Below are 23,534 nucleotides of genomic sequence, written 5' to 3' on the forward strand. Positions count from 1 at the left end.
ATTAAACATTTGGACTAATTTGCTAATAAATCTTTCAGCTATTACTAAGAGTACATAATTAACCAGATATTCCCCAAATTCAGATTAGAACATGTCGAAAACGTCAACAGATTCCATCTGGGCCTGCCATTACCCCATCATACTGAATGACAGGCTGTTTCTGTGTGCAACTACGTACGACTTTCAGGGTGGCCATGACTGTGGTATCTGCTAGGGAGAAATGTTTCATTTAATGCTCGTGCTGTACCTGCATGTTTAATATCTCTATCAGATATTCAGTAGCTCAAAGGCTTCTCTCTTGGCATACAGTATTTACCTGTAAACATGCTTTTATGGCAGACTCAGAAAGATGGATTCAAACTCAAATCAGTTTTATGGTTGCTGTCATGTCCAATATATCACACACCGTACAACTAATCGATAAACAGTCACCTCTAAGCTCTCCTTGAGAAACACTCAATATGTTCCCGTAACCTGTGCTACTCACAGAAGTCCTTTCATATGTTCTCCCACATACTGCCATGTTTACAACGGCATGTTCACCAAAGCAGCATGCTTGAAACCCATTAAGGCACAAGTGCTGCATGAGAGGACTTTAAACAGATAGTTTAGCAATAATATCCCAATGGTGGCAAGATAAGTAGCGTTCCTCTCTGCAGCAGTCGTCCCCACAAACTAGTGCCTTTTTCCTATGCATCAGTGATTTGGTTTATCCGTGTTTACCCTGCACTGACTCTTCTGCTGTCTGTCTGTATGACTGTATCAACAGAGGCCCAGCAGAGACCGTACTATGCAGATTACTCTCCAGCCCGGCTCTACATCCACACACTGTGTACCAACCACTACCTGGATCTCTTCATCACCTGCATCATCGGCATCAATGTGGTCACTATGTCTATTGAGCATTTCAATCAGCCTCACGTGAGTCTACCAACACTTTGAATCTCAATTTGTTTGATCTAGTGATCTACAGTTGCATAAAGCTGCATTTCACCATTTGAAACCTACAGTAACAAACTTTAAATTAAATGACACCCGGGCCAGATTCAAATCATTCTTAAGAATAAAGTTACAAATATTTTGCATTCTAATAAATGTTCTTATATTCTTTTTTTAAGATTGTTCTAAAGACAATTAAAAATAATTACCTTGAGATTTCCCCCTAGTTTGATATTTTTATGTAATGCAAAGACATATATGCATTATTAAATGTGGTTTAAGTGTCAAAATACTATTTTCCTGTTAATTGCAGCAATAAAACGGCTGAAATCATTGTTTCTATCTCACACAGTACCTTGAAGAGGGACTGAAATACTGTAACTATGTCTTTACCATCGTCTTCATAATTGAGGCTTTACTCAAGCTTGTGGCATTTGGTTTTCGGAGATTCTTCAAAGACAGGTATTCTGACCTAATGTATGGCTCTATAGATGTCTAATGTGAATGTGAGTACACTGTAAATAAGATAAACAATATACAAATATTGCACTGAAACATTTCTGGAAAGAAAATCCATTTTATACTCATATTATGAAACAATGTCCTACAATGATTATATATTCACTTACAAAACAGTTATGGATTCAAGTGTTTGTTACTGTGCACTTTAGATGGTATTAGGGTATTACACTTGCTATATACATTACATTCTCATTACTAATTTATTTTTAACCAAGCCTTCTTATTCTAATTCTAATCCTGATACTAAAGTCTCTCTAAGAAGGTCTATGGGGAGTCTTTTCGGTCCCCAACCTCTCAGTGACCTTGTCCCTTATCTCATGCTCTCTTTGTGCATTGGATATACGTGTATTCTTAGATATCTGTAGTCATGCATTAATTTCCAAATGCTTAAGCCAATAAAGTTCATTAAAGACCCCATCAGCTTTGTGTGCAGCATAATATATTTTATCTCCATTCAGAGATGCTGTGCACTGATTGATTATTCAAGCCAACAAAGACATGAGATCAAAGCATGACTGACTCTCACTTAGATCAGACAGAAAAAAATAATTCACAGTAATTAATGAAGAACTACAATCAAAATGTGTATTCTTAAGGGATAAAAGAGGGTGGGAGAGATTAAAAGGAGGATTATCTAAATGACTTTTATGCTTCAGACTTTTGTTCTTTTGGCAATATTATAAATATAACTGAAATTAACAAAAGACTGTTGAGAAGTGCATAAAAGGTATCTTTTCCATGTTAATCAGTGTTTTTGTTCTAACCAGCCGTGAAGGTGATACACGATGAGTGACAGTAGAGTCTATTTTAGAAATGTTTCTATTTTTTTATTTGCGACATTGTGGCTACAACAACATAGAGTACACACTATGACAATGACGATCTGAGGTACTGATTATGTGCTTTATTTAATGTTTAAAGGGTCTAAATATGAGATCGAACACCATTTAGTGTGACCTTTATTACCATACTGAAAGCAACAGTGGATAATTTACCTCAGATCTTGAAAATGAATGAAAGGAAACAAACTTCCATACCAAAGATGGCATCAGTCACCCTTTTTTGTTAAAAGTGCAGTGCGCTTGCAGAGAGAGCCCGCCCATGTGCTCTTCTGATTGGCTGTGATTTGATCGTTGATTTATTTTGTTGCATGGCGTAGCTAGGATGAGTCTGGTGTGGACAGATGAATTGCTTGTTGCTTGAATCTTATCGCAGTGTGTTTGGTTCGGACGTAATCAAGCACTTGAATCCTTAAATGAATTATGTATATTATCACAGGGCAACTTCACTATCCTCAGTAACACATTGTAAAACACTTTTGTAATTAAGTGTGACCGTGTGATTAAGTCAGTTTTTAATATGTGGCGTCTATCATGCATAGGGAACGAGATTAATCATTTGTTTCAGTAACATGAAACCTGCTAAATTAAAAGGAGTCACGATCCCTGTTGCTTATCATTAATCCCACAATGGCACATGTACAGGTGCAATCAACAGTATGTTGTTCTATTTCCAATATGCTCATAAATCTGTGTACGGTTTGTTTGCTCAGCTTGCCTAATGCTCAAAAACCAATTAGCTAAACGATGCTCGTTGCTGGATGCTGTATTTTAAGTGTATGATGTTGTAATGTGCTGGCAGATGGAACCAGCTGGATCTAGCCATAGTCCTGCTCTCTATCATGGGCATCACTCTGGAGGAGATCAAGATGAACGCAGCACTGCCAATCAACCCCACTATAATCCGCATTATGAGGGTGCTGAGAATAGCCAGAGGTACTCTAATTTTGGCTAGTTAACAAAAAAGTTTATTTGCATGTTCTATTAAAAATAGATTTGTGGGGTTCGATTTGTGCCTCTTTGTGCTTTTGCCCACAGTACTGAAGCTTTTGAAGATGGCTACAGGCATGAGATCCCTGCTAGACACAGTTATGCAAGCTTTACCACAGGTAACTACTGTTGTGTCTTTTTACATTAAGTCATTCATGTATTTATTTAATAATAAACATATTTTTTATACAAATATTTATATTATTTTTTTATGTGATATTGTATTTATATTTGTTATATTACATTTATATGTTTATACATAACTTGTTAAAAATATTTTTTTATATATTTTTGACTTTGACATTAATTTTTATTATATTTTATTTAACATGGCCAAATACATTAGGTTAGACTAATGTGCTTTTAAAACATTATGATGTAGACATTTTATTTTATGCTCCAATTCTCGCTATTAAGTAACTCTTAACTGTGACTTTTGCCTCAGTTAACTCCTAAATACTTTAATAGTTTACTTATTGAGACAAATTTAGGGATGTAGAATATGGTCATGCAAAATATGTTTTTTATAAGTACAAATAAACAGCCAGTATGCTAGTAATATGCATGCAAAAAGTATTTAGTTAATAGTGAGATTTGGTCCCTAAACTAAAGTGTTACAGAGAATAATATTGTAACAGCTAAAGTAACTCTAATATATATTGCATAGTGTATTATAGACAAAACATTACCTGACAAAACATTTTTATAATGTATACCATATGCTGTGTGTGTGATTTTGCTTTAAAGAGATATAGATGTACTGCGCAATTGCATTAGTTTTTTGTCTTTGTGTGGATATGTAAGACAGACAATGGGGGAGGACAGAGAGAAAGCTGGAGATAAAATATCTATAACACGATGTTACCCCCCATGATTGATTGTTTAATAACATACTGTGATAATGCGCTTCCTCTCTTTAGGTGGGAAATCTGGGCTTGCTGTTTATGCTCCTCTTCTTCATTTATGCGGCGCTTGGCGTGGAGCTTTTTGGGAAACTAGGTCAGTGCTGCAATCCTGCTCACTGTTCATACTGAGCTCTCCATTTCACAGTTCTAGCGGCTTTCTCTACCTTAGCTGCCACTCTCATTTTTGGCTCAGAAATGCTTAAATTTGGTCCCCAAAGGCACGCTTCTCTTATAGTTTGAGAGCTCTTCTAATAATACAGTGCTGTGATAATTGGAGAAGAACCTAAATTAGCTCTGTTGATCTTTGGAGCTTGTTCCTGCAATGGCAGCGCTTTTGTGCTTCAAGGCTCAAATAGACATTTCTATGCTACTTATATCCCTGCGAGAGGCCTCTGGAACACGAATGACAAGATTATGCTTTCTATTAAAGGGCAAGCACTCTAATTACTTTCATTAGCCTTCAGCTTTAAAATCAATGCTTATTATTGTGTCAGATGTGTCTGGGGGTAACAGCTCATTTGCTTCTTTAATGGTTACACAGGAGACGTCAGGTTATCTCCATTTTTAGCAACACATTCAGTGAAAGTCTAGCTATGCTTTTTGTGTATAAAAGTATTTGACTGTCATCAAACTATTATTTACCTATATTTTAACTTAGAATGCAATGACAACAACCCATGCGAAGGATTAAGCAGACATGCTACATTTGAGAACTTTGGAATGGCCTTTTTAACGTTATTCAGAGTATCGACGGGGGACAACTGGAATGGCATAATGAAGGTATACAGTGCTTTTTCTAATTGCATTGAGAGTGTTTTATAGGTGCAGTTTTATGCATTAACGTGTTGCATATTTGCAGGACACTCTGCGAGAGTGCCTTCCAAATGAAAGTAACTGCTTCAGCTATCTGCCCCTGGTTTCCCCCATCTACTTCGTCACCTTTGTGCTAATGGCTCAGTTTGTGCTGGTTAACGTGGTGGTGGCCGTACTGATGAAACACCTAGAGGAGAGCAATAAGGAGGCTAAAGAAGATGCAGAAATGGACGCTGAGATTGAGATGGAGATGGAAATGGCTCGGCGTCTCAGCAATGTCTCAGCGGGGAGCTCTTCAGGGCCTGAAGGAAGGGCAACTTATGTAGGACCACATCCAGATTCACCTGGACAGGTATACATGCCACAGTTTGCCCATTTACATGCCAAGTCATTAAAAAAACAAGAAAAAAGAAAGACTCTTTTTAGTTAAACCATGGTTTTATGACATATAAGTATAATGAAGGGTTTTCAAACTGGGATCTGTGAAACTCCAGGGGGCTGCAACAGAGTACTAGGGTATATAACACTTAATATTTTTCTTTATATATGAAAATATATACCTGATTTTATATTTTAGTACTTTCATTGGGGGATCATCATATTTTGGGGACCTTGACAAAAAAAAAGTGGTATAATGAACTAGCCATAGTGTACTTTAACCCATTTGTTTTCTTAGTTTAGTTCTGCACTTATTTAGCACCATTAACTCTATAAGGAGCAGCCCGAGTTAGCTGCGGGCAACAAAATTGCATTTGTGTTTTATTGGGTGCTGAGTTGTCACAATACACAGAAAATATGCTAAGGGTATGTGGACAGTGAGAAGTGAGGCTCTGCGGGGATGCCAGGAACATTTGTTACCCCTCATGGGCTGCTCTGGCAATGAGTGTATTTGCTTTGTCAGCTGCAGCGAGCTGGTGAATGGACCTAGCAAGCTTGGCTCTAGGTGTTTATAGCTTTGTGAGTTTATGTGCAAAGGCAAAAGCACAAAAGCAGTAGAATACATTTCTCTTCCGCAGGATGATAGGATGCAAAGAACACAGGAGAATTTGCCCTCTCCGCGGAAAATGTCTGTGTCGAGGATGCACTCTTTGCCCAATGACAGCTACATGTTTCGCCCTGTGAGGCCAGCCAGTGCTCCTTATCCACTAGAAGAAGTGGAAGCCAGTCAAGGGTACCTTGAATTAGGTATAAAGAATCAGAGTACATGACTTTGTGTATTAATATTTACTGATATCGAAAGAGGGGAAAAAACTTATGAAAAGTCTTCATTAACCTTTCCTGTAGGCTCTATCACCTCAGTCCACTCCCAGCCATGCGAAAGCCATTCCCTGCTCCAGGTCCCCGGTGTTCCTCCCCATTCCCAGTTCAACTACCTCCCCAAGATTCCCCCTCCCATGCCCTCTCCAACCCACAGCATAGGCAGGACTTTACACAGACAGGTATACTCTCCCTCGTCCCATCCGTATTAAGTGCTTCACTGCTATTCAATGCATGCAGTTCACGTTGTCCTTTGTTTATTCTTTCAGGAGGCAATTAAAAATGACAATGTCAATGTGCAAAGTTTCGACTCCAAAGACAACCCCAACAGACAGGCAGGAATATCTACAGGCAGCTTCAAGCTGCGTGTTCCTCGGATCGCCGGACCCAGCATCCCTCAGGGGTCACCTTTGCTGCCCCCACGTGGACATGCCTCCAGTGTCTGTACCTTCCAGCTGCCCCATAGCAAGCACAATATCCCTTCTCCACCTCCCAGCCTGGCCAGCAGCAGCAGAAGCACCAGTCCCAGTGGCTCCATGTTCGATTCTGCTGATCCAACGGACGAGGAGGTCCGCCACATCAACAGTACAGCACGGCTGTGGGTAGGGATTCAGGCAGAAGCCCGGAGTCACTCCCTGTCTCCTTACACTAACTCAGGGACGCTGCTTCCCGTCCCCGTGAAGAACTGCAGCAGTGCTGCCAACTTAAGCGTCAAAGACCCGAAGAAGTGCTTCAGCGTGGACACGGAGGGTTTTCTGGAAAAACCCTTTGGTACCGATGACCATCGCAGGCACTCAATTGAGATTTGCTCTTCAGTAGATGAAGGGCTGTTTGGTCAAGAACTTAGTGAGAAGAGGCACGTTCCCATGCGTGGACAGTCGTTGCATATTCCCCGGAAGAAAAAGATGAGCCCTCCTTGTATCTCCATCGAGCCCCCGTTTGAAACAGGGGCTCCCGCTTCTCTCGCATCCATGAAAAAGCTGTCGGAGAGCAGCATGCTACTACGGAGGAGGACGCCATCTTACGACCGGGCCCTGCAGCGGGACTCTCTGGACTTACTGGAGAACCAGCAATCTACCCAGCCGCTCATCAAAGTAGAGCGGCACCCCTCTCACTGTGCCGAGTATCTGTCCCTGCCGCACCCCACCCCAATGGGTGGACTGGCAGGCATTCTGTGTGAAAGCACACAGCCGCCCCCCTTTGACACCCGGTTCGAAGAATCCACGGACTTCAGCTCTGTAAACAGGACAGCCCAATGAGGGACATCGGCTTTAGCCAAATTTTACCGTCCTAGTTGAATGGGGGATGTCGACCTCTTTCTGTAGCCAAAGTTTTCTTTGTTTCTTTTTCAGATGTAATATCATCATGAAAGCCAGCCAGGAATGGCAAGCGATCCTAGCGGGAACAGTGTTTGATCTGACTGTGTTGAACATGGGATATGCAATTTCAGGTTTCCAAATGGAACTCTGGTTCTTATTTTAATCCCAGTGCTCAATCACATTGATTTGAGTTCAGGATGTGTAGTGTTGTGTATCATCTGTATCATATCTGTCAGTCTCTCCTCTCTTTGTCATGAGCATCGGTAATGTTTTCTGTAAAGACAAGAGTAAACAGATTAAAAGACTAATAAGAACTGTACATGTTATGTATTTTATTGACTCATGATGTGTAAATAGAGAACATATTGTATTAGTGGAGAAATGAGCTCTATTCATATGCACATATTTTTTATAGAGATCTATAATGTTTTTGCACATATCAATTTGAATTGTCCTCTGTTGTCTTCTTGTGAATGTAAATTTTTTAATCAGATAGCTGTGGGATCAATTCTAGTCTGTTTAGGCCTACTGATATTGAGATGATTTTTATTTTTCTATTGGGAGGACGGGGTGTGTCGTATAATATAGATCCAATGAGAACCAAACTACAAATGATCTGTAGCCTGAGTGCAATACACTATTATTGTTTCTGTAAGTTTACCCAGTTAGATTACTCACTTTTTAAGCAAACATAGCCAGTAACGTGCATCTCACATACACAACCCTTTACCATGCTCAGGTTCATCTCAAAATGTATATTACGATTTCTGTTACACTCTACGTTGTGAACTAATTTAACCACAACAGAACATATTTTAACACTTTGTGGCCCTTGGCTGTGGCACAAGTTGCATGTGAAGGATGGAGTAATTCAAATGTAAATGTGACCTTGTTCTGTTTCTCCCGATGTTCAAACTTTATAACTGTCAAAGCAGAAGACTGAGGGAGTTTATATCAGCAGACGTCTGATCTTTTTTTTGATCTGCTCTGCTTTGAAATGGCACCTGTGAAACAATGAGACAACTGTTTAATGAAAGGAATACAAAGGAATGTTTTTATTTATTTATTTTTTAGAAGTGATAATTGTGATTTATGTATAGTTAAACTAAGCCATGTTTTTGGGAAAAATTACAGGTAAATGACACCTGCAAATCCTGCTCTTCAAATTATATAACTCACACAACTACATATCCAGTGTCATAAATGTATCACCTGATATTTAAAATAGTTGATGCAGCTTTTGTGCTGTGCTAATATTTACTTTTTTCCTCCATTTATGATTCTCCTCAAAAGATGGAGAGGGAAAATCAGTTGCATGTTATTGCGAGATGTAGAAATACAGACATCTGGTTGTTTTTGAAGTTTTTTGATATTTCAATTTTCAGATATTTTCCATTTGTAGACTAATCTAATTGCACTGAGATGTAATTACAAGGTACTCCTCTTTGTAGAAATGAGTAAACCCACTTATTGTTGTCTCATGCAATATTTTATGATAGCCTACGTTGAGTTGAGGGCAAGAGGTTTAGAAGTAAGAAAATATCATGGATGATTACAATTGATAAAAGTATGTACTCATAACCGGCAACATAATCGGACATCAATTTAACATTGGACTTTGAGACAAATGTGTGCAGTGTTTCATGCATCTTACGGTTCTAGATCCATGTTTTTGCAAGAGGATTGTTGAGAGTTTAAAAATTTTTTTTTGCTATTTAGTAAATGATAGAACTGTATGGAAGGAGTAGTAAATAACTGCTTAAAGTGTTTTAATCACTTTGGGGAGATGGATATTCTTAGCTGTTTTTTTATATGAGCTTTTGCCATCAAGCAGCCTAATGTCCTTAACCCTTCAATAAATAATCAAAGCATTTTCCTCAAGCTTTTGTGATGGTAGTCATTTCTCTGTCCTTCTCTCTCGTTATTGCAACTAAAACTTCTTTATGTAATGCAAAATGTCTGAAATTATTATTATTATTATGGTTTTTATATGACTTGACTGAAGAAGTGTTTAAAAAGCTATATACAATTGTATTTTTTACATTTCTACACAATCTGAGGGATATTCATTTACAGATAAACATTTTCTAGCAAAAGGAAATGCTTAATTTGTTTTTAAATGTATATACACAGTTCAAATAGTGTTAATATATTAAACTTTCCCTAAAAATGTTTTTTTCAAACAGATGCAATTTGTCTTGTGTTTTTAACGAGGGGCAAACAAGCAAAGATAAGATCAAAAATGGAGTCAGTTCAGACCCGCCAGTTTGAATTACACTATTCTAAACTATATCTCCACAATGAAATCTCAGATGGCTAGACAGCGATTCATCTTTTATTAATGGTTAAAATGGTGTCCAAGAGGCTGTGAACCTATGAACTATAGCATAACTCATAAACAGCTGTTGAGATAATATTCTCAGTTGAAACAATTAGAGACTTGAACTCAGAAGCAGTATTCCTTACATCATGACTCAACCAGTGGATATGATCATAGTAAAAGATCTGTTGACTCCCAAATTTCATCTGTATGCAGACATACATTGTCAGGATCCCTGTAGACGCAAATGTAGTAACCATACCATCTGGCAAAATGCATCTATAAAAAGTTTTTTTTTTTTTTTTTTTGCAAAGGTGGCTGAGTATTCATGGACACATTACATTTTACGTAAAATGGATGTGAGTAACATTTTGCAGACTGCAAATCTTTAATATTAAAGTAGAGTAGGCCTACCCAGCTGAAATGAACAGCCTGTCTGCTGTCTTTCTTATTTTAGGATAGTCACTATTAAAGGGTTTAGTCATTATTATTGTTGTTATTATTATGATTTATGTCTGAGGTTACTGATACATTAAATGTGGCTGCAGAACTGAGTGCCAATGATCAGAGGTGCCATAACAGGGGAAAGTTAGGATGATTCCAAGAACGTGATTGTGGTGGGCTCAAGTCAACATGCTATTCAGGGGTCCAGAAACCATAATGGCCCCCTTACCCATTATTCAAGATAATTAACTTCTGGGGATCCTACAGTATGTCAACCGAGCAGCTGTCATCAAAATGAATGAGAATGCGAACGGTATAACGGAAAGCTGTCCAGATATTATGGACCCCTTTGTGATTCACTCATTCGATTCAAATCAGTATCTTTTAAAGAATTTACTCACACTGTTACTTTCCAGTCGTCGAAGTTAAAGTAAGGTAACGTTAAAGTAGGCTTACTTACATGTATCAAGTCAAGCATACCAACGGAAAAAAGTATCAAAAAGTCTCATAAACCTCGTCCAAAAAGTCGAAGTTGACTGAAATTCGCTGCTTACCTTACTTAAAGGTTTTTTTAACTTATAATAAAAGAATATGAGATAACAAAGTTACCACCGATTTATTATCAGCAACACCATTTGTTGGCGGCAAATGTTAATGTTTTTTGATGCGCTGTTCTCTACTTAAGTTACCTGACTGGATGATTTAAAAAAAAAAAAAAAACTAAAATCCTATAAGATGCAGCATTTTAATTTTCATTTTAATGATCCTTTATCTCTGCCGCTATAATCATTATTTTAGGACTGGTCAAAAGCAGAAGAATTAGAACAGTGTTCTGTCGTTTGTCGCCATCTACCGGACAGTTCTTACACACGTTGGAATAAATGGAACCAACAGTTAGCGATGAAAGTGTTCCACACGGAACTAATAGTGTGGCTACACTGACGGTCACAGAACGTAAAACGCCGTTTTGGCCGTTTTAGTTGTTGTTTTGAATTCAGGATAAGAAAACGGACTGATGTAAAATGATTAAATTAATTAAGTGGTACGAGTGTCTGTCATATATCCTCCTACTACAAATTTAGCCAAGTGTTACTGATACAGTACAGTAAGTTACACATTTAGTAGGATTAGCGTTGGTATTTTTTGGTAGAATAACACAACGACAGACAGAAACATCGAGGGGATATATCAACAGCAGTTAGCGCTAAAACTGTCATCTGAACCAGAAATGTGGGGAGAAATCGAGCCATGTGTCAAACCCCAGGAGGGAGAAAACATGAGCAGCTGTGGGACAAGACAGAGATGTCCAGACTCTGCACCTGTACAGGTGAGATGTGTGTGAGGAGGGAGCGTCGTTTATGAAATGCATGCTTTATGAAAAGTATAGTTTTGCAAGATCTGATACATGGATGGTTAAGTTATAACGCACAACTAGAACATTATTTATTAAGTAAAATTAAAACCTTTCATGAAATGGAAATTCTCTTTTCTAAAAGCTTGCTATTGATCTTGGTGCGAATGATTCATCTGCATATGTGGATGAATATTTTAGTCCAAATGTCTCTGTCTCGAGCCGTCAGTGAAATTGCAAACTCTTCACTGGCAATGAATGAAGGAAGGCTTTTCCAATCATTCAGTCTGCTTAAACTCCAACTCTTCCTAAAAAAATCAAACTTTCATCACGACTTAAAAAAATAGGAAGTGAAAGAAAAGTGACAGTAAAGACAAAATTCTTGCTTTTCCCTGTAGATGTAGATAATATCTAGTCATTTTGTAAGATACGTGACATACAGCCAAGTATGGTGACCCATAGTCAGAATTCGTCCTCTGCATTTAACCCATCCAAAGTGCACACACACACACACACACACACACACACCGTGTGAACACACACCGTGTGAACACACACCCGGAGCAGTGGGCAGCCATTTATGCTTCAGCTCCCGGGGAGCAGTTGGGGGTTCGGTGCCTTGCTCATGGACACCTCAGTCGAACCCACAACCCTAGCGTTAGGAATCAAACTCTTTAACCACTAGGCCACGACTTCCCCCAAAGCCATGTGGGGGATGGCTTTACAATTACCAAATGATACTGACCTCTTGAATCTCTGTTGACTCTGCTCTCTAAAGCAGAAAACAGCACTTTGGGGAGAAATCGAGCCATGCCCTGAACCCAACACATCTGAGAGCTGCACTGAACCTGCAGCTCAAGACAGATGTCCTGCTCCTGAGACAGATGTCAAGGAGGCACACAACACAACAAGCAGCTCTCTAAATCTAAAGGTGAGGTTTCATCTGTGTTCATGCAGTATAATTCTACACACGAGTCTAACCGTGCGGCGCTTACAGGAGGAGCCACCCAGCTGTCTCAGCTCGATGGTCGCGGCTATAGCAGCCAGTGGGAGTCCAGTGAAAAGCCAGCAGCTGGGAGAGCCAGACTTAACTCTGGAGGAGAAGAAGGAGCTTTTAATGGATCAGTACCGATCCAAGCCCTTGGTGTTCCTGGAGCGCTATCAGGCCCATCTGAAGCCGGAGCACATGGAGGCTTTCTCAAAGCTGAGCAGTGACTGCAGAGCGCAGTATTACTGTAAGGAGATTCAGAGACGGGCATCCAGCACAGCCGACCGCAAACGCGTCCGCAACCATCGTTATGCAGCACTTTGTGCTCTTCAGAAGGGTGAGCACTCTTTCTTTGTTTTTGTTTTTTTTCAAACACCAGCCGGAGTTTTAATCTGATGCGCTGTTTTTCATATCAGTTCGTCACCTGTTGAGTTTCTAAATAGTTTTTTCTTTTATGTATTAATTAGTTAGTTATTAATAGATTGTACCAGCATAGTTCATACTGTCGTTCATTAGACTGGCACAAGTTGCTGAGTATTGAATATGTACTTTATGATTGTTAGAACATGGCCGTGTCTCATTTCAGAGATGGTTTGTTCCCAGGTTGTGTTTGTCAGCTGCATGCATCGAGTAACTGTTAGATTACAGAGTAAGAAAGAAATCAAGAGTAGTTTTTTTTGTCAGCTCTTAAGGCTAGAATACACTACACACAACTGTTCCGATGGCCGATTTTCCACTGATTCACAGTCTGGAGAAGTTCACAGTAGTTGTCTAAGAGATCAGAGCCAGTCTGCAGATTTGAATCTATAGAAAATCGATTAGCTTAACGTTTAAACCATCACTTATTATTTAAAGTTTGTTTATGAAGTATTAACATAAACGTTCAGTGGGGAAGAGCTTAAAGAGAGCACACTGAGCTTAATGGAAGCAGAAACTATTTCGAATAAGTTTTTATGTAATATTTATTAAAATGACAAGATTTTGCAAAATAAATCATCTAAGTCATCTGTAAAGTTCATACATATTGTATTATGAACCACTACTATTAACTATGAAATTATACTTTTTCTTATTGATGTCAAACTGAAGCTGTGTGATTTTCATAGTAGTGTATGTCCTTTTAGCTCACCTTACAATAATATGAAATCTTAAAAAATTACAGCAGTCAAACCACACAGCAGCAATAATCTGTCGATTGCTAATATTATTGATGTGAGAGTACAAGCCAGTGATGCCTGTGAAGTCATATATTGAAGTCGTACAGCTAGTCAGCTAACTGTGTTCTCTAGCATCTGCACTGTGTTGCTAAAACTATCTTTTGGATCGAACTGTAATTATTTCCCACATCCAAGTTCCAGGGTATACTCTGCAAAAGTCTAAACATTAATCTCTTAATGTTACAGTAAATTGTGAAACCTACCTAAAATAGACTGCTCAAGAAACATTTCTTATTATCAATGTTGAAAACAGTTGAGCTGCTTAATATTTTTGTCGGAACTTGATACATTTTCTTCAGGATTCTTTGATGAATAGAAAAATATCTAACATTATAAATGTCTTCACTCTCAGTTTGATATAATGCATCCTTGTTAAATAAAATTATTCATCAAAGCAAGGGAAGAAAATCCATCAAATACCCCCCCTGCCCCTTGCTAGAAGAGCACTTTGATAAGTTTGTCTCTGTGCAGAGGGCCAGTACTTCAGCGAGGAGCAGATGCGTGTGCGAGACCCGCTTCTGTACGAGCAGTACATCGGACAGTACCTCAGCGAAGACGAGATCCTGCAGCGCTCCGAGGAGGCCATGAGGAGCGGCCCGGGGGGACTCTCTGACCTGCTTATCAACTCCTACCAGGAGAAGCTGATCCAGAGCCGCCTGGAGGAGGAGCAGGAGAGAGAGCAGTGTGCAGCGGAGGAGTCTGAGGAGGAAGGTGCGAGATCCCACTGACTGACTCATGATGGCGTTTCTTTATGGATGATTGTGTTTTTGTGTGCTTTAGAAAGCAACGAGCCCGGACAGGCAGAGTGGGAGCCAAATGCAGAAGAGAAAGCCATGCTGAGAGAGGAGTTCCTCAGTCAAATGCATCAGCGCTTCCTGGATGGCAAAGATGACTTCAACTACAGGTCAAATCAAAGTGTTTGCGCACATAGGGCTCAGATTTTGAATCTCGAAATCACGAATTTTGCATTACAAGGGTGTATTTCTTTTCAAATCAGTTGTTGCTATTTATTGAACTATAGTGTAGAGAGCTAATTGCCCATATTTTAGTTCTTACATAACCTTGTCTCTTAATGTTAAAATATTAATATGTACAGTATCTTAATTACAGTGGCAATAACTGATATTTTCATTGCAGTGAAGTGGATGAGAATCCAGATTATGATAACCTGGATATTGTAAGCCATGATGCAGAGGAGCGCTACTTTGATGAAGATGATGAAGAGGAGGAAGAAGAAGAGGAGGATATGATGCAATAGCCCTTAATGTATAGATTGTTCTGACACCAGAAAAAAGAATTTAAATTTTTGTACATTATTGATCATATATCTACTGCTTGATATTTGTTTTTGTAGGTTAAATGTGATGATCAGCACTTTGTTGTCTTTAATAAAAGAGTACGGTTTTTCAAGATGATGTTGTGGTCATGTTTAAAGAATTCTTTGAAAATCAAAAAACAATAAAGTCTTTTAGGTCTGACCTTAGAAGACTTTGTTTTCATTTTAAAAGGCTTTTGCTGTTTAGCGTATCTAAAAAACATGCAGAATGTAGGAATCACATTTTTTCATGATGGTTAATAATAAAACACATGGGCATGACAGCAGTGTTCCAGACTCACTTTTTCATGTTCATCTATATAACTATGCATGCAGTCTCTTGCAATCCCAATGATCAATCCCACATTAACTGAAAGACTACATGGACTATTTGCACCATTAATAACAATGAATATATACTGCAGCAATTTAAATAAACTAACTTTTTGATTAAATTATTAAAAACTTAATTTAAAGCATCTAATAAGATACAATATTCCCATATACATTAGAACTAAATCTTTGTTCATGTAACCTGTCAACTACCAAATTTCAGTGAACACAAGTGCATTAATTGCTACATTGAGATTCAACTTTTTTTTTTTTTTTTCAATTTCAGTACAATTTAAAAGATTTACTGAATGTTTGTTACATGGGCAAGTATGATATTAAGACAATTTGCATTTCAATTAAATGCCTGACTGACAGTGAAACCTTTCAAGTCGAGTCAGCAACTGAACTTTCATTTGAACTCATTTTTATAGAATCTGTTTCTAGTTAAATCTCACATAACTTGGTTGAAATTGGTTTACTTTGATGCATTAAAGTAATGGAAAAATGTATGTTGTCATAACCATCTATCTGCAAGTATAAATGGTTGTTTTATTTAATTTAGTTTTTTTATAGCCATTTATTACAAGATATATTAAAGTATATTCATAGGCTGTAAATACCAGAAACTATGCCAAATAAATAACTTGAGCACAGACCACACTGAAGATTCAATAAAATGTGGAGTAAATACTTTATTAACATTCAAGATTTCATTAGCATTGCTATATCTCAAAATAAAATTCTACACAAGAAAAATACAAATTAAATACATGTTCACAGGATAGGTGCTGGATGGAAAGTAAAGATTATGCTAGGCAAATATACAAACAAAAATTCAACAACTACAATTAGTGAGGTCCCTTTGACATATAACCAAAAAACAGAAAATGCAAGGAGAAAATGTGACAATGCGTCAATGCCAAGCAATGTGCAGTTATGTTATGCAAATGTTATGTGCAGTTTTCTTTGTAATTACAATGTAAATAGAGCCTTTCACTTTAAAACTCATACTTCACTTCTAAAAGCAATCGGACTAACATCTGCATTATCTGACCCAAGGAGCCAGTTGTGTCTCATTCAAATGTCTGTGCAACACGTTTCCTATTCCCTCAATGTCTCTTATTCCCTCTATTAGCTACATTTATGCCTATAATACAGTCATTTCTTGTAATACTATACAACTGTTGAAACTTTCTCCACAAAATGCAATGTTAGAAATGTCTAATACAAAATACGAACCCTTATAAGCCATATAAAATTATTCTAAAGATTACTGTGTAAATAGAAAAAGTCGTTAGCTCCTTCATACCGTGTTAATAACACTGTGCCAAAAACTGGTTAGGATTACTGCGGCGAATACACAAAGGTTACATACCATGTTCCTTCAAATGACACACTTCACAGTTCACTGCCAGAATTACTTACAATGGCAAGTGGTTAAGGGACATTATTTAAAAACAATAATAAAGACGACTGAATGAGAGGAAAATATCTCTATCAAACCCACAGGGTCCATAAACTTAAACTTTTCAATAGACTACTGATTTGAGGTCAGAAACCATCACAGTATCATAGATATAGTTGAAAAGGCTGTCAGGAGGAAAAAAGCAAACACTTTTCTTACAGAAAGAATATACCTTCATAAATGAGCAGGGCACTTATTTTTTTCATAATTAAGCTTGAATAGTTATTTTCTGTTGTGCAGTTGGTTGCCCCAAAATCCCCTTAGAGATTCATGAACTGTAGCAGCGATGTGATCTAAATGTAGGAATTTTGATTTGATTTAGCATAAACTTATGAATGGCACACAGTGAGAGGAGAGATGGCGTGACAAAAGAGGAATGTTAAAAGACAAACGAAGCAGAAAAACTTCATGGGCTCAGTGCAAGTAGCCCACTGACTGCATACAGACATTGTACAGCAACTCGGCTGTTTTAGTGCCGGTTCCCTTTAAAAGTCACCTCTCAAATGTACAATTTTGTGGCCTTCAGTCCAAAGGAACCAACGGTTGATGGAGAGAGAGGTAAAAAAGAAGAAGAAAACTGGAGGAAAGGTGAAGAAAAAAAAGAAGATAACAGAATGAATCATTCAGTCTTTTGGCACAGGGGAAAAAATGCAACATTCCCATTGTTAAAACATCATGAACAATGTATGGTGCAACTTTCGGAGTCACAAACTGCTCTGTCAAGATCCAGTCAGAAGTAACGAGTTCAGCTGATGAGTCTTCACCCAATAACTGCTCCTAAAAAAAGACAACATCTCCATTAAGGCTTAAATACTGATGCAATGACATGTAATCACAGGCACTCGTCCAAACACACGGTTTGATTTTATAACCAAACCATTCTGCACTGACAAACATGTCCACAAGGAGGCAAAGCTGACTTTTTTTCCTTCCAATAAACAACGTAAAATGTCCGAGGATAAATGAAAACACTGGAAATTGTGTGGTCTGTTCTTAATTTTCTGTGCATAAGCAGTTCAGATAATAATGCCTCGGGCCTTACGAGGGAAGATAAGAGAAGCAGATGCCCTTCTGAGCATCAGCTTGCAGGATATGGACCGCAGAAATCACAAGAGTACACTCCGTCAACATCTACATTTACAACATACAACATTTACCAAGTCATTTCAATTATCTGAAACTCCAGCATTACAAGCTATGTAAGCTAACTAGTTACACTACAGTGATGCTACCCTTTTAAGAAAGTTAATACTACCAGAAAGTAGTTCAAAAAATACATTCAGCATGCATGCATACTTCAGTATCTTTTAAAACAAACTATCTGCAAGCATTTACTTTTTACAAACAAAGCAGGCTTCACCGGACTCAAAAACAATACAAATCTCAGCAACAGAATGTACCCGAGTACACTAATAAAAAAAATTAGATAAAAAAAAAAAAAACCTAATCTAACATGTACATGAAAACAGAATAATGCTGAGTAATGGCAGAATTTAACCAAATCATGCATTAAACCATGAAAATTAAGGGCTATACATGGATCTGTAATAAATACATTAATGAATTAATTGAACATAAGCTGATTCATTTGAGACTATGCTCATAAAAAACAACTAAACTTACTTAACTGAATTCACTTGTCTGCAATGAATCAGACTTCCCAATACTAAATTGTCTTTAACTAGAAACACTGATTCATATTGGTGCATACACAACATAAAATTGTAGCCTCCGTCTGCTTAGATACAAAAAAAAAAAAAAAAAAAAAATGTGTATATATATATATATATATATATATATATATATATATATATATATATATATATATATATATATATATATATAACACTATACTGCTACTTGTACTACTTTCACACTACTGATCACTACTGTGGTTTCATCAGTACTTTTTGTTCCTCCTCACCAAAACAAAAAGCACATCCTAAATTCTACCAAACAGATGTCTAGCACGAATCTCCACATTAAGCAGGGTCCATTTGGTCAGTCAGGTCTACTCTCAACAGGCCACAGTGTCTGCTGGTGCTGTAAATGCTCCTCACCTCCAGCGCAGTGTCTGCCGGCTCGCCTCAGTTGATGAGGATTCCAGGAGGCCTCCCGTCCTCTTCAGTCATGTTCCTGTAGTTATTCTCAGCTTCATCCACACTCCTAAAGAGGCAAATCATCGAGGGGAGCCCAAAATAAACAACTCTATTAGACCAGAGTAAAGAGCGCTCACATTAAGAAGTCCTTGACGTCCTCAACGGTGAGCTCGCCAGTGGTGTCCAGCGTGACGTCAGCACTGCTGTTTGGAGAATCCAGGACGGGCGAGGACAAGGCGCTCCGCATTTCATCCAAGAGCCCTGAGAGAATGGCCACACAGTACCCTGTTTTATCTCTTTTTTTTTCAGCCTAAGCAATGAGCTCATTGCATTTCTTAAAATACGTGTTCTGACAGTGTGATTTGTGTTGTCACAAAAGGGGTGAGATCATAGTTTTAGAAAAATGAACTGCTGTATGAGACATTAAACATCAAGTACATAAATTAGACTTCAGTCATAAAAATTATAATTTCCAGTAAAAGTAAACCGCACAAATGCTGGTAACTTCAGCTAGCTGGGTGAAGAATGACATTTATTTTCCATCAGAATTGTTACCTTCAGTTACAGCAGCCTTGCTCTCCGCTTGAGTCTTGTGTGTTCCATTAGCCTGTGCTGGGAGCGGCGTGCTGGAACTGCTAAAAACAAACAAAAAAAAAAGATTCAAATGTGCTGAAAATGCAGAATTATTATTCTCCCCAAATGTCTGGGAATGATTAATTTCTTCAACATGATCATCCACCAAAATTATCCATCTGTACACTACCATTCAAACCTTTGTTTTCTATGTTTTGAAAGAAGTCTCTTCTGCTCACCAAGGCTGCATTCATTTGATCAGAAAAACAGTAAAAACAGTTATATTGTGTAATATTTTTATAATCTAATTTAAAAATGTAATTTATTCCTGCAACGTTAAAGCTGTATTTTCAGCATCATTGCTCCAGTCTTCAGTGTTACATGATCCTTCAGAAAGCATTCTGATATGCTGATTTGCTGCATTGAAACATTTATTATTATCATCAATGTTGAAAACTGCTGAATATTTCATGGAAACCATGATACTTTTTTCAATAATTCCTCAATGAATATAAATTTCAAGAGAGAAGCATTTATTCGAAAAAGAAATCTTTTGTAACATTACAAAATGGCTTTACTGTCACTTTTGATAAATTTGTGTGTTCTTGCTGATTACAAGTATTCTGGAAAATGTTTTTGTATATGGTACTTTCATAAGGAATATTAAGGTCTGACTGCCAAAACATGCGTGCATGTAATTAAATTCAATGACTTTATAAAATTTTCCATTTCATTATTTTTAATGGACTGTTAATCTTGACAGTGTATATTCTTATTATTTTGCTGCCAATTAATTTTTTTTTTGCCTTCCAACTGTCACTTTTACTTCAACAAAAGTTTTAAAAATCAGTGTAAAAGCAAATAAACTTAATCCCAACACACGTCATATATCATCAAAAACCAAAGTAGAAAAAAACCCAATTGAATGAGAAATAAAGTCTAGGTTACACAATAAATTTTACCCATTGGATGATGATTTTACAAGAATCGCTTGAGTAGCTCCATCAGTAAAATATCCCTTATACAAAACAACAGCATATTAAATCAAATATCTAATTTGCTGCAACTTTGATGCTCGAGGAATTTCACATCCAGACTTGACAGGACCTGGTCAGAACCCTGTTAGACTCTCTCTGGTTTACCTGTGAGCAGAGAGATCGTGAGGTCGCTCCACATCCACTCGGCACAGCGGCTCTGTGATCACACGAGCTGACAGAGAGAAGCGCTCGTACTCCGAAGGGGAAATCAAGTAGAACCCTAATCATATTGAAGACAACATAGTTGAATCTCATTGATGTGGAAAAGCTCAATGCTAGAAATGACTTAAATGCTGTTTGAGAATTAACTACTAACCTTGTCCAGTCTTGGTGAACATGCAGGAAGCAATGCCACTGATGTCTTCTTTGCGGATGCAGTCGTAGTGTACTTGCGGTCTCAGTGCTGGCACACTGAACACGTGGATGTCACCCAGATTGGTAAGGCACATTAGAGCGTTCTCAGAGTACTCTTCAGAGCTAACGCTGGTGAAGTTCGACAGCGCCACCTTTCGTACTCGACAGCCTTCATGGGCGGTCAACTTGAACTTGGTCTTCGCGCTTACTTTAGGCAGCATGAAAACCTACGCAAAGCAAAAGAAAGGTTGTTCACTTCCAATCAATTTTTTGTAATGTTCCAGTTTATTTAGTTGCGAATAACCCAACCTTAAACTGCTCCTCAGAAACAATGAGAACAGAGTGGCTGCCCTGCATGTCTGGGGCCTTGGCCAGATCTCTGGAGACTTCATACGGCTCCGGCAGAGGGTTCCCTCGGCCATCCAGCACAGCGATGGACACCACTGGAGCTCTGTGCATGAGCTGGATCTCCTTCCCCAGCAGCGCCTCCACGCTCTGCTCAGAGAACTTCTCCTGCGAGGGGACGTCCAGAGCGTATGCGTACACGGAGCCAGAGTTCATGCCGGCCCACATTGTAGGTCCGTGATGCGTTCCTGAGTAACAAAGGAAAAGTAATGCTGTCAACCAGGTGGCCTGCAGCCATTACAATAAATGTTAAAGGGTTGGTTCATCCAGAACCATGTTGTTCCAAACCCGTAAGACCTCCTTTTATCAAAAATAAACGGAGGCCTTACGGGTTTGGAACATAACTAGGGTAAGTTATTAATGACATAATTTTGCTATCTGGGTGAACTAACCCTTTAAGATCCTGGAGTCTCATTTACAAAACTCATGCATGCCAGTTCTATAGATTTGGTCTTACTTTTTTAAAAAATCCTGATTTGTCAACGTCATTTTTAACTGACATACTCTTATATAGAGGGGTACATCTCAGTGTTCAAGTGTCGACCGATTGTAAAACTTTTAAATTTAGTTCAACATTTGGCAAGTGCAAAGTGCATTTAATAATTACTGGACTATGTCTTACAATTCAGCTTTCAGTTCATCTTTTCAATTCATCTTTTTACTATTGATGATGACAAAATGAAATGAATGAATGGAACTTAAGTATTCAAATGTAGTGTAAAAGGCAAAAAAACTGAACAGACTAAGCATGAATGGGCATGTCATTATTAGGATATTAAGAGCATTAACATGATGACTGAGGTCAGTAATTGATTTTAAGAAATTAACTTTTATTCATGGAACATATTAGACTGATCCGAAAGGCATTCAGAGAAAAGACATTTAAAATGTTAGAAAAAACTATTTTTTTACTTAATGCTGGTCTTTTGAAAACACATTGCAGATTTTATGAAACAATTATTTAACACCAAATTTAAAATGATTTCTTAAGGATCATGCAGCGTAACAGCTACTAAAAATTCAGCTTTGCCGTCAACTGAATAAATAACATTTTAAAATGTATTAAAATACTCATCTTTTATTTTAAATTATAATTGCAATAGTCACATTATTATGGGTTCTTACTGCATTTATGATCAAATGAATGCTTGGTGAGCAAGAAGAGACTGCTTTCAAAAATGTAAAAAATAAAATAAAATATTGTACCGACCCCAAACTATGGAGTAAGCAAGCATCGTTTTGAAATAAAGTTTTGAAAAGAATATTAATCTTGATCTTCCAGCAAGCGTTTCCCAATCCTGCTCCATGTGTCCACCCTAGCTCTGGATCTGTTTTCTAACATCTGAATCAACTTACCAGCTTATTAGTAGCACTCTCCATGACCTGATTTGGTGGCCTAAGTATTTTGTGAGCACATTTTTTAGTTTTCTCTCTTCAGTCAGCACAGCTGTTTCACACAATAGTGACCTAACCTGACCCTATTATTACGTTCCAATAGCAAACCACTCACACTCATAACTGCACAGTACAAATGTATAGTTATTCCCCCATGACTGTAAACCATTTAAATATACTGCACTAATAAAACAATACTACTTTGTTCAGAACTCCCTCATGGAAAATTCAGCTCTCCCAAAACACGATTGGATCACTATTGTGCAAGAGTCTGCTTGAGTCACGAGGTCACATACTAGAAGATGAGGGAAATGGGGCTTCCTCGTGCCTGTGACCCAGGCAAGGTAATATAAAGTGACAGCCTAAATCATTTCAACACACAAACGTAGGCGAGTGTACAGCAGCCTTGATCAGGTTAAACAATATAAAGCCCACACATTTCAGACAGGACAGACAAAACTCAGATTTGGAATCGGATTAAAAATAAAGATTTAATACAAAAACGTATACAATTGATAAAGTCAAACTATTAATTCAACCAGAATAATTCACAAATAATGTTCAGTATATTTGCACATTTTTAAAACATCCCAGTTGGGTTTAATTTATAGGATGGATTTTATTTACAGGTGCTTCTCAATAAATTAGAATGTC

General features: G+C 37.9%; 3 protein-coding genes across 6 annotated transcripts in view; 2 read left to right on the forward strand and 1 right to left on the reverse strand.

Annotated features, from left to right (window-relative positions):
- The window catches only part of cacna1ha (calcium channel, voltage-dependent, T type, alpha 1H subunit a), a 107,897-nt gene extending 98,432 nt beyond the window's left edge, over nt 1–9,465 (forward strand). For 2 of the 3 annotated variants that reach the window (XM_059558310.1, XM_059558320.1), the window contains exons 26-35: nt 770–921; nt 1,292–1,401; nt 3,103–3,236; nt 3,339–3,409; nt 4,211–4,289; nt 4,854–4,975; nt 5,055–5,360; nt 6,025–6,193; nt 6,293–6,447; nt 6,535–9,465. In XM_059558310.1, coding sequence (XP_059414293.1) covers nt 770–921; nt 1,292–1,401; nt 3,103–3,236; nt 3,339–3,409; nt 4,211–4,289; nt 4,854–4,975; nt 5,055–5,360; nt 6,025–6,193; nt 6,293–6,447; nt 6,535–7,524 — 2,288 coding nt within the window. In that variant the 3' untranslated portion in view covers nt 7,525–9,465. The remainder of the gene's footprint in view (nt 1–769; nt 922–1,291; nt 1,402–3,102; nt 3,237–3,338; nt 3,410–4,210; nt 4,290–4,853; nt 4,976–5,054; nt 5,361–6,024; nt 6,194–6,292; nt 6,448–6,534) is intronic. The other variant, XM_059558329.1, reaches the window with a different exon arrangement.
- A 2,105-nt stretch (nt 9,466–11,570) lies between these two features.
- On the forward strand, nt 11,571–15,310 carry ccdc97 (coiled-coil domain containing 97). 2 transcript variants are annotated; one of them, XM_059558353.1, is made up of 6 exons: nt 11,571–11,675; nt 12,481–12,630; nt 12,697–13,024; nt 14,376–14,615; nt 14,685–14,808; nt 15,042–15,310. In XM_059558353.1, the coding sequence occupies exons 1-6, from the start codon at nt 11,577–11,579 to the stop codon at nt 15,160–15,162; spliced, it is 1,062 nt and encodes a 353-aa protein (XP_059414336.1). In that variant the 5' UTR covers nt 11,571–11,576; the 3' UTR covers nt 15,163–15,310. The 2 variants fall into 2 exon arrangements, with proteins under 2 accessions (XP_059414336.1, XP_059414326.1); XM_059558343.1 differs by having other exon boundaries at nt 11,572–11,675; nt 12,478–12,630.
- A 916-nt stretch (nt 15,311–16,226) lies between these two features.
- The window catches only part of llgl1 (LLGL scribble cell polarity complex component 1), a 37,117-nt gene continuing 29,809 nt past the window's right edge, over nt 16,227–23,534 (reverse strand). The window contains exons 17-23 of the mRNA XM_059558366.1: nt 21,390–21,673; nt 21,043–21,307; nt 20,832–20,946; nt 19,672–19,748; nt 19,254–19,377; nt 19,078–19,183; nt 16,227–17,794 (exon numbers count right to left, since the gene is read on the reverse strand). Coding sequence (XP_059414349.1) covers nt 19,105–19,183; nt 19,254–19,377; nt 19,672–19,748; nt 20,832–20,946; nt 21,043–21,307; nt 21,390–21,673 — 944 coding nt within the window. The 3' untranslated portion in view covers nt 16,227–17,794; nt 19,078–19,104. The remainder of the gene's footprint in view (nt 17,795–19,077; nt 19,184–19,253; nt 19,378–19,671; nt 19,749–20,831; nt 20,947–21,042; nt 21,308–21,389; nt 21,674–23,534) is intronic.

This window comes from Carassius carassius, chromosome 1 (genome assembly GCF_963082965.1).
Source record: "Carassius carassius chromosome 1, fCarCar2.1, whole genome shotgun sequence".
Lineage (NCBI taxonomy): Eukaryota > Metazoa > Chordata > Actinopteri > Cypriniformes > Cyprinidae > Carassius > Carassius carassius.

Bases quoted from the DNA above. Each gene is read 5' to 3' on its own strand.
- ccdc97 (XM_059558343.1), top strand. From the start codon at position 11,577: ATGTGGGGAGAAATCGAGCCATGTGTCAAACCCCAGGAGGGAGAAAAC. The intron at 14,616-14,684 runs GTGCGAGATCCC...TGTGTGCTTTAG, and splicing joins GGAGGAGTCTGAGGAGGAAG to AAAGCAACGAGCCCGGACAG. The intron at 14,809-15,041 runs GTCAAATCAAAG...TTTTCATTGCAG, and splicing joins AAAGATGACTTCAACTACAG to TGAAGTGGATGAGAATCCAG.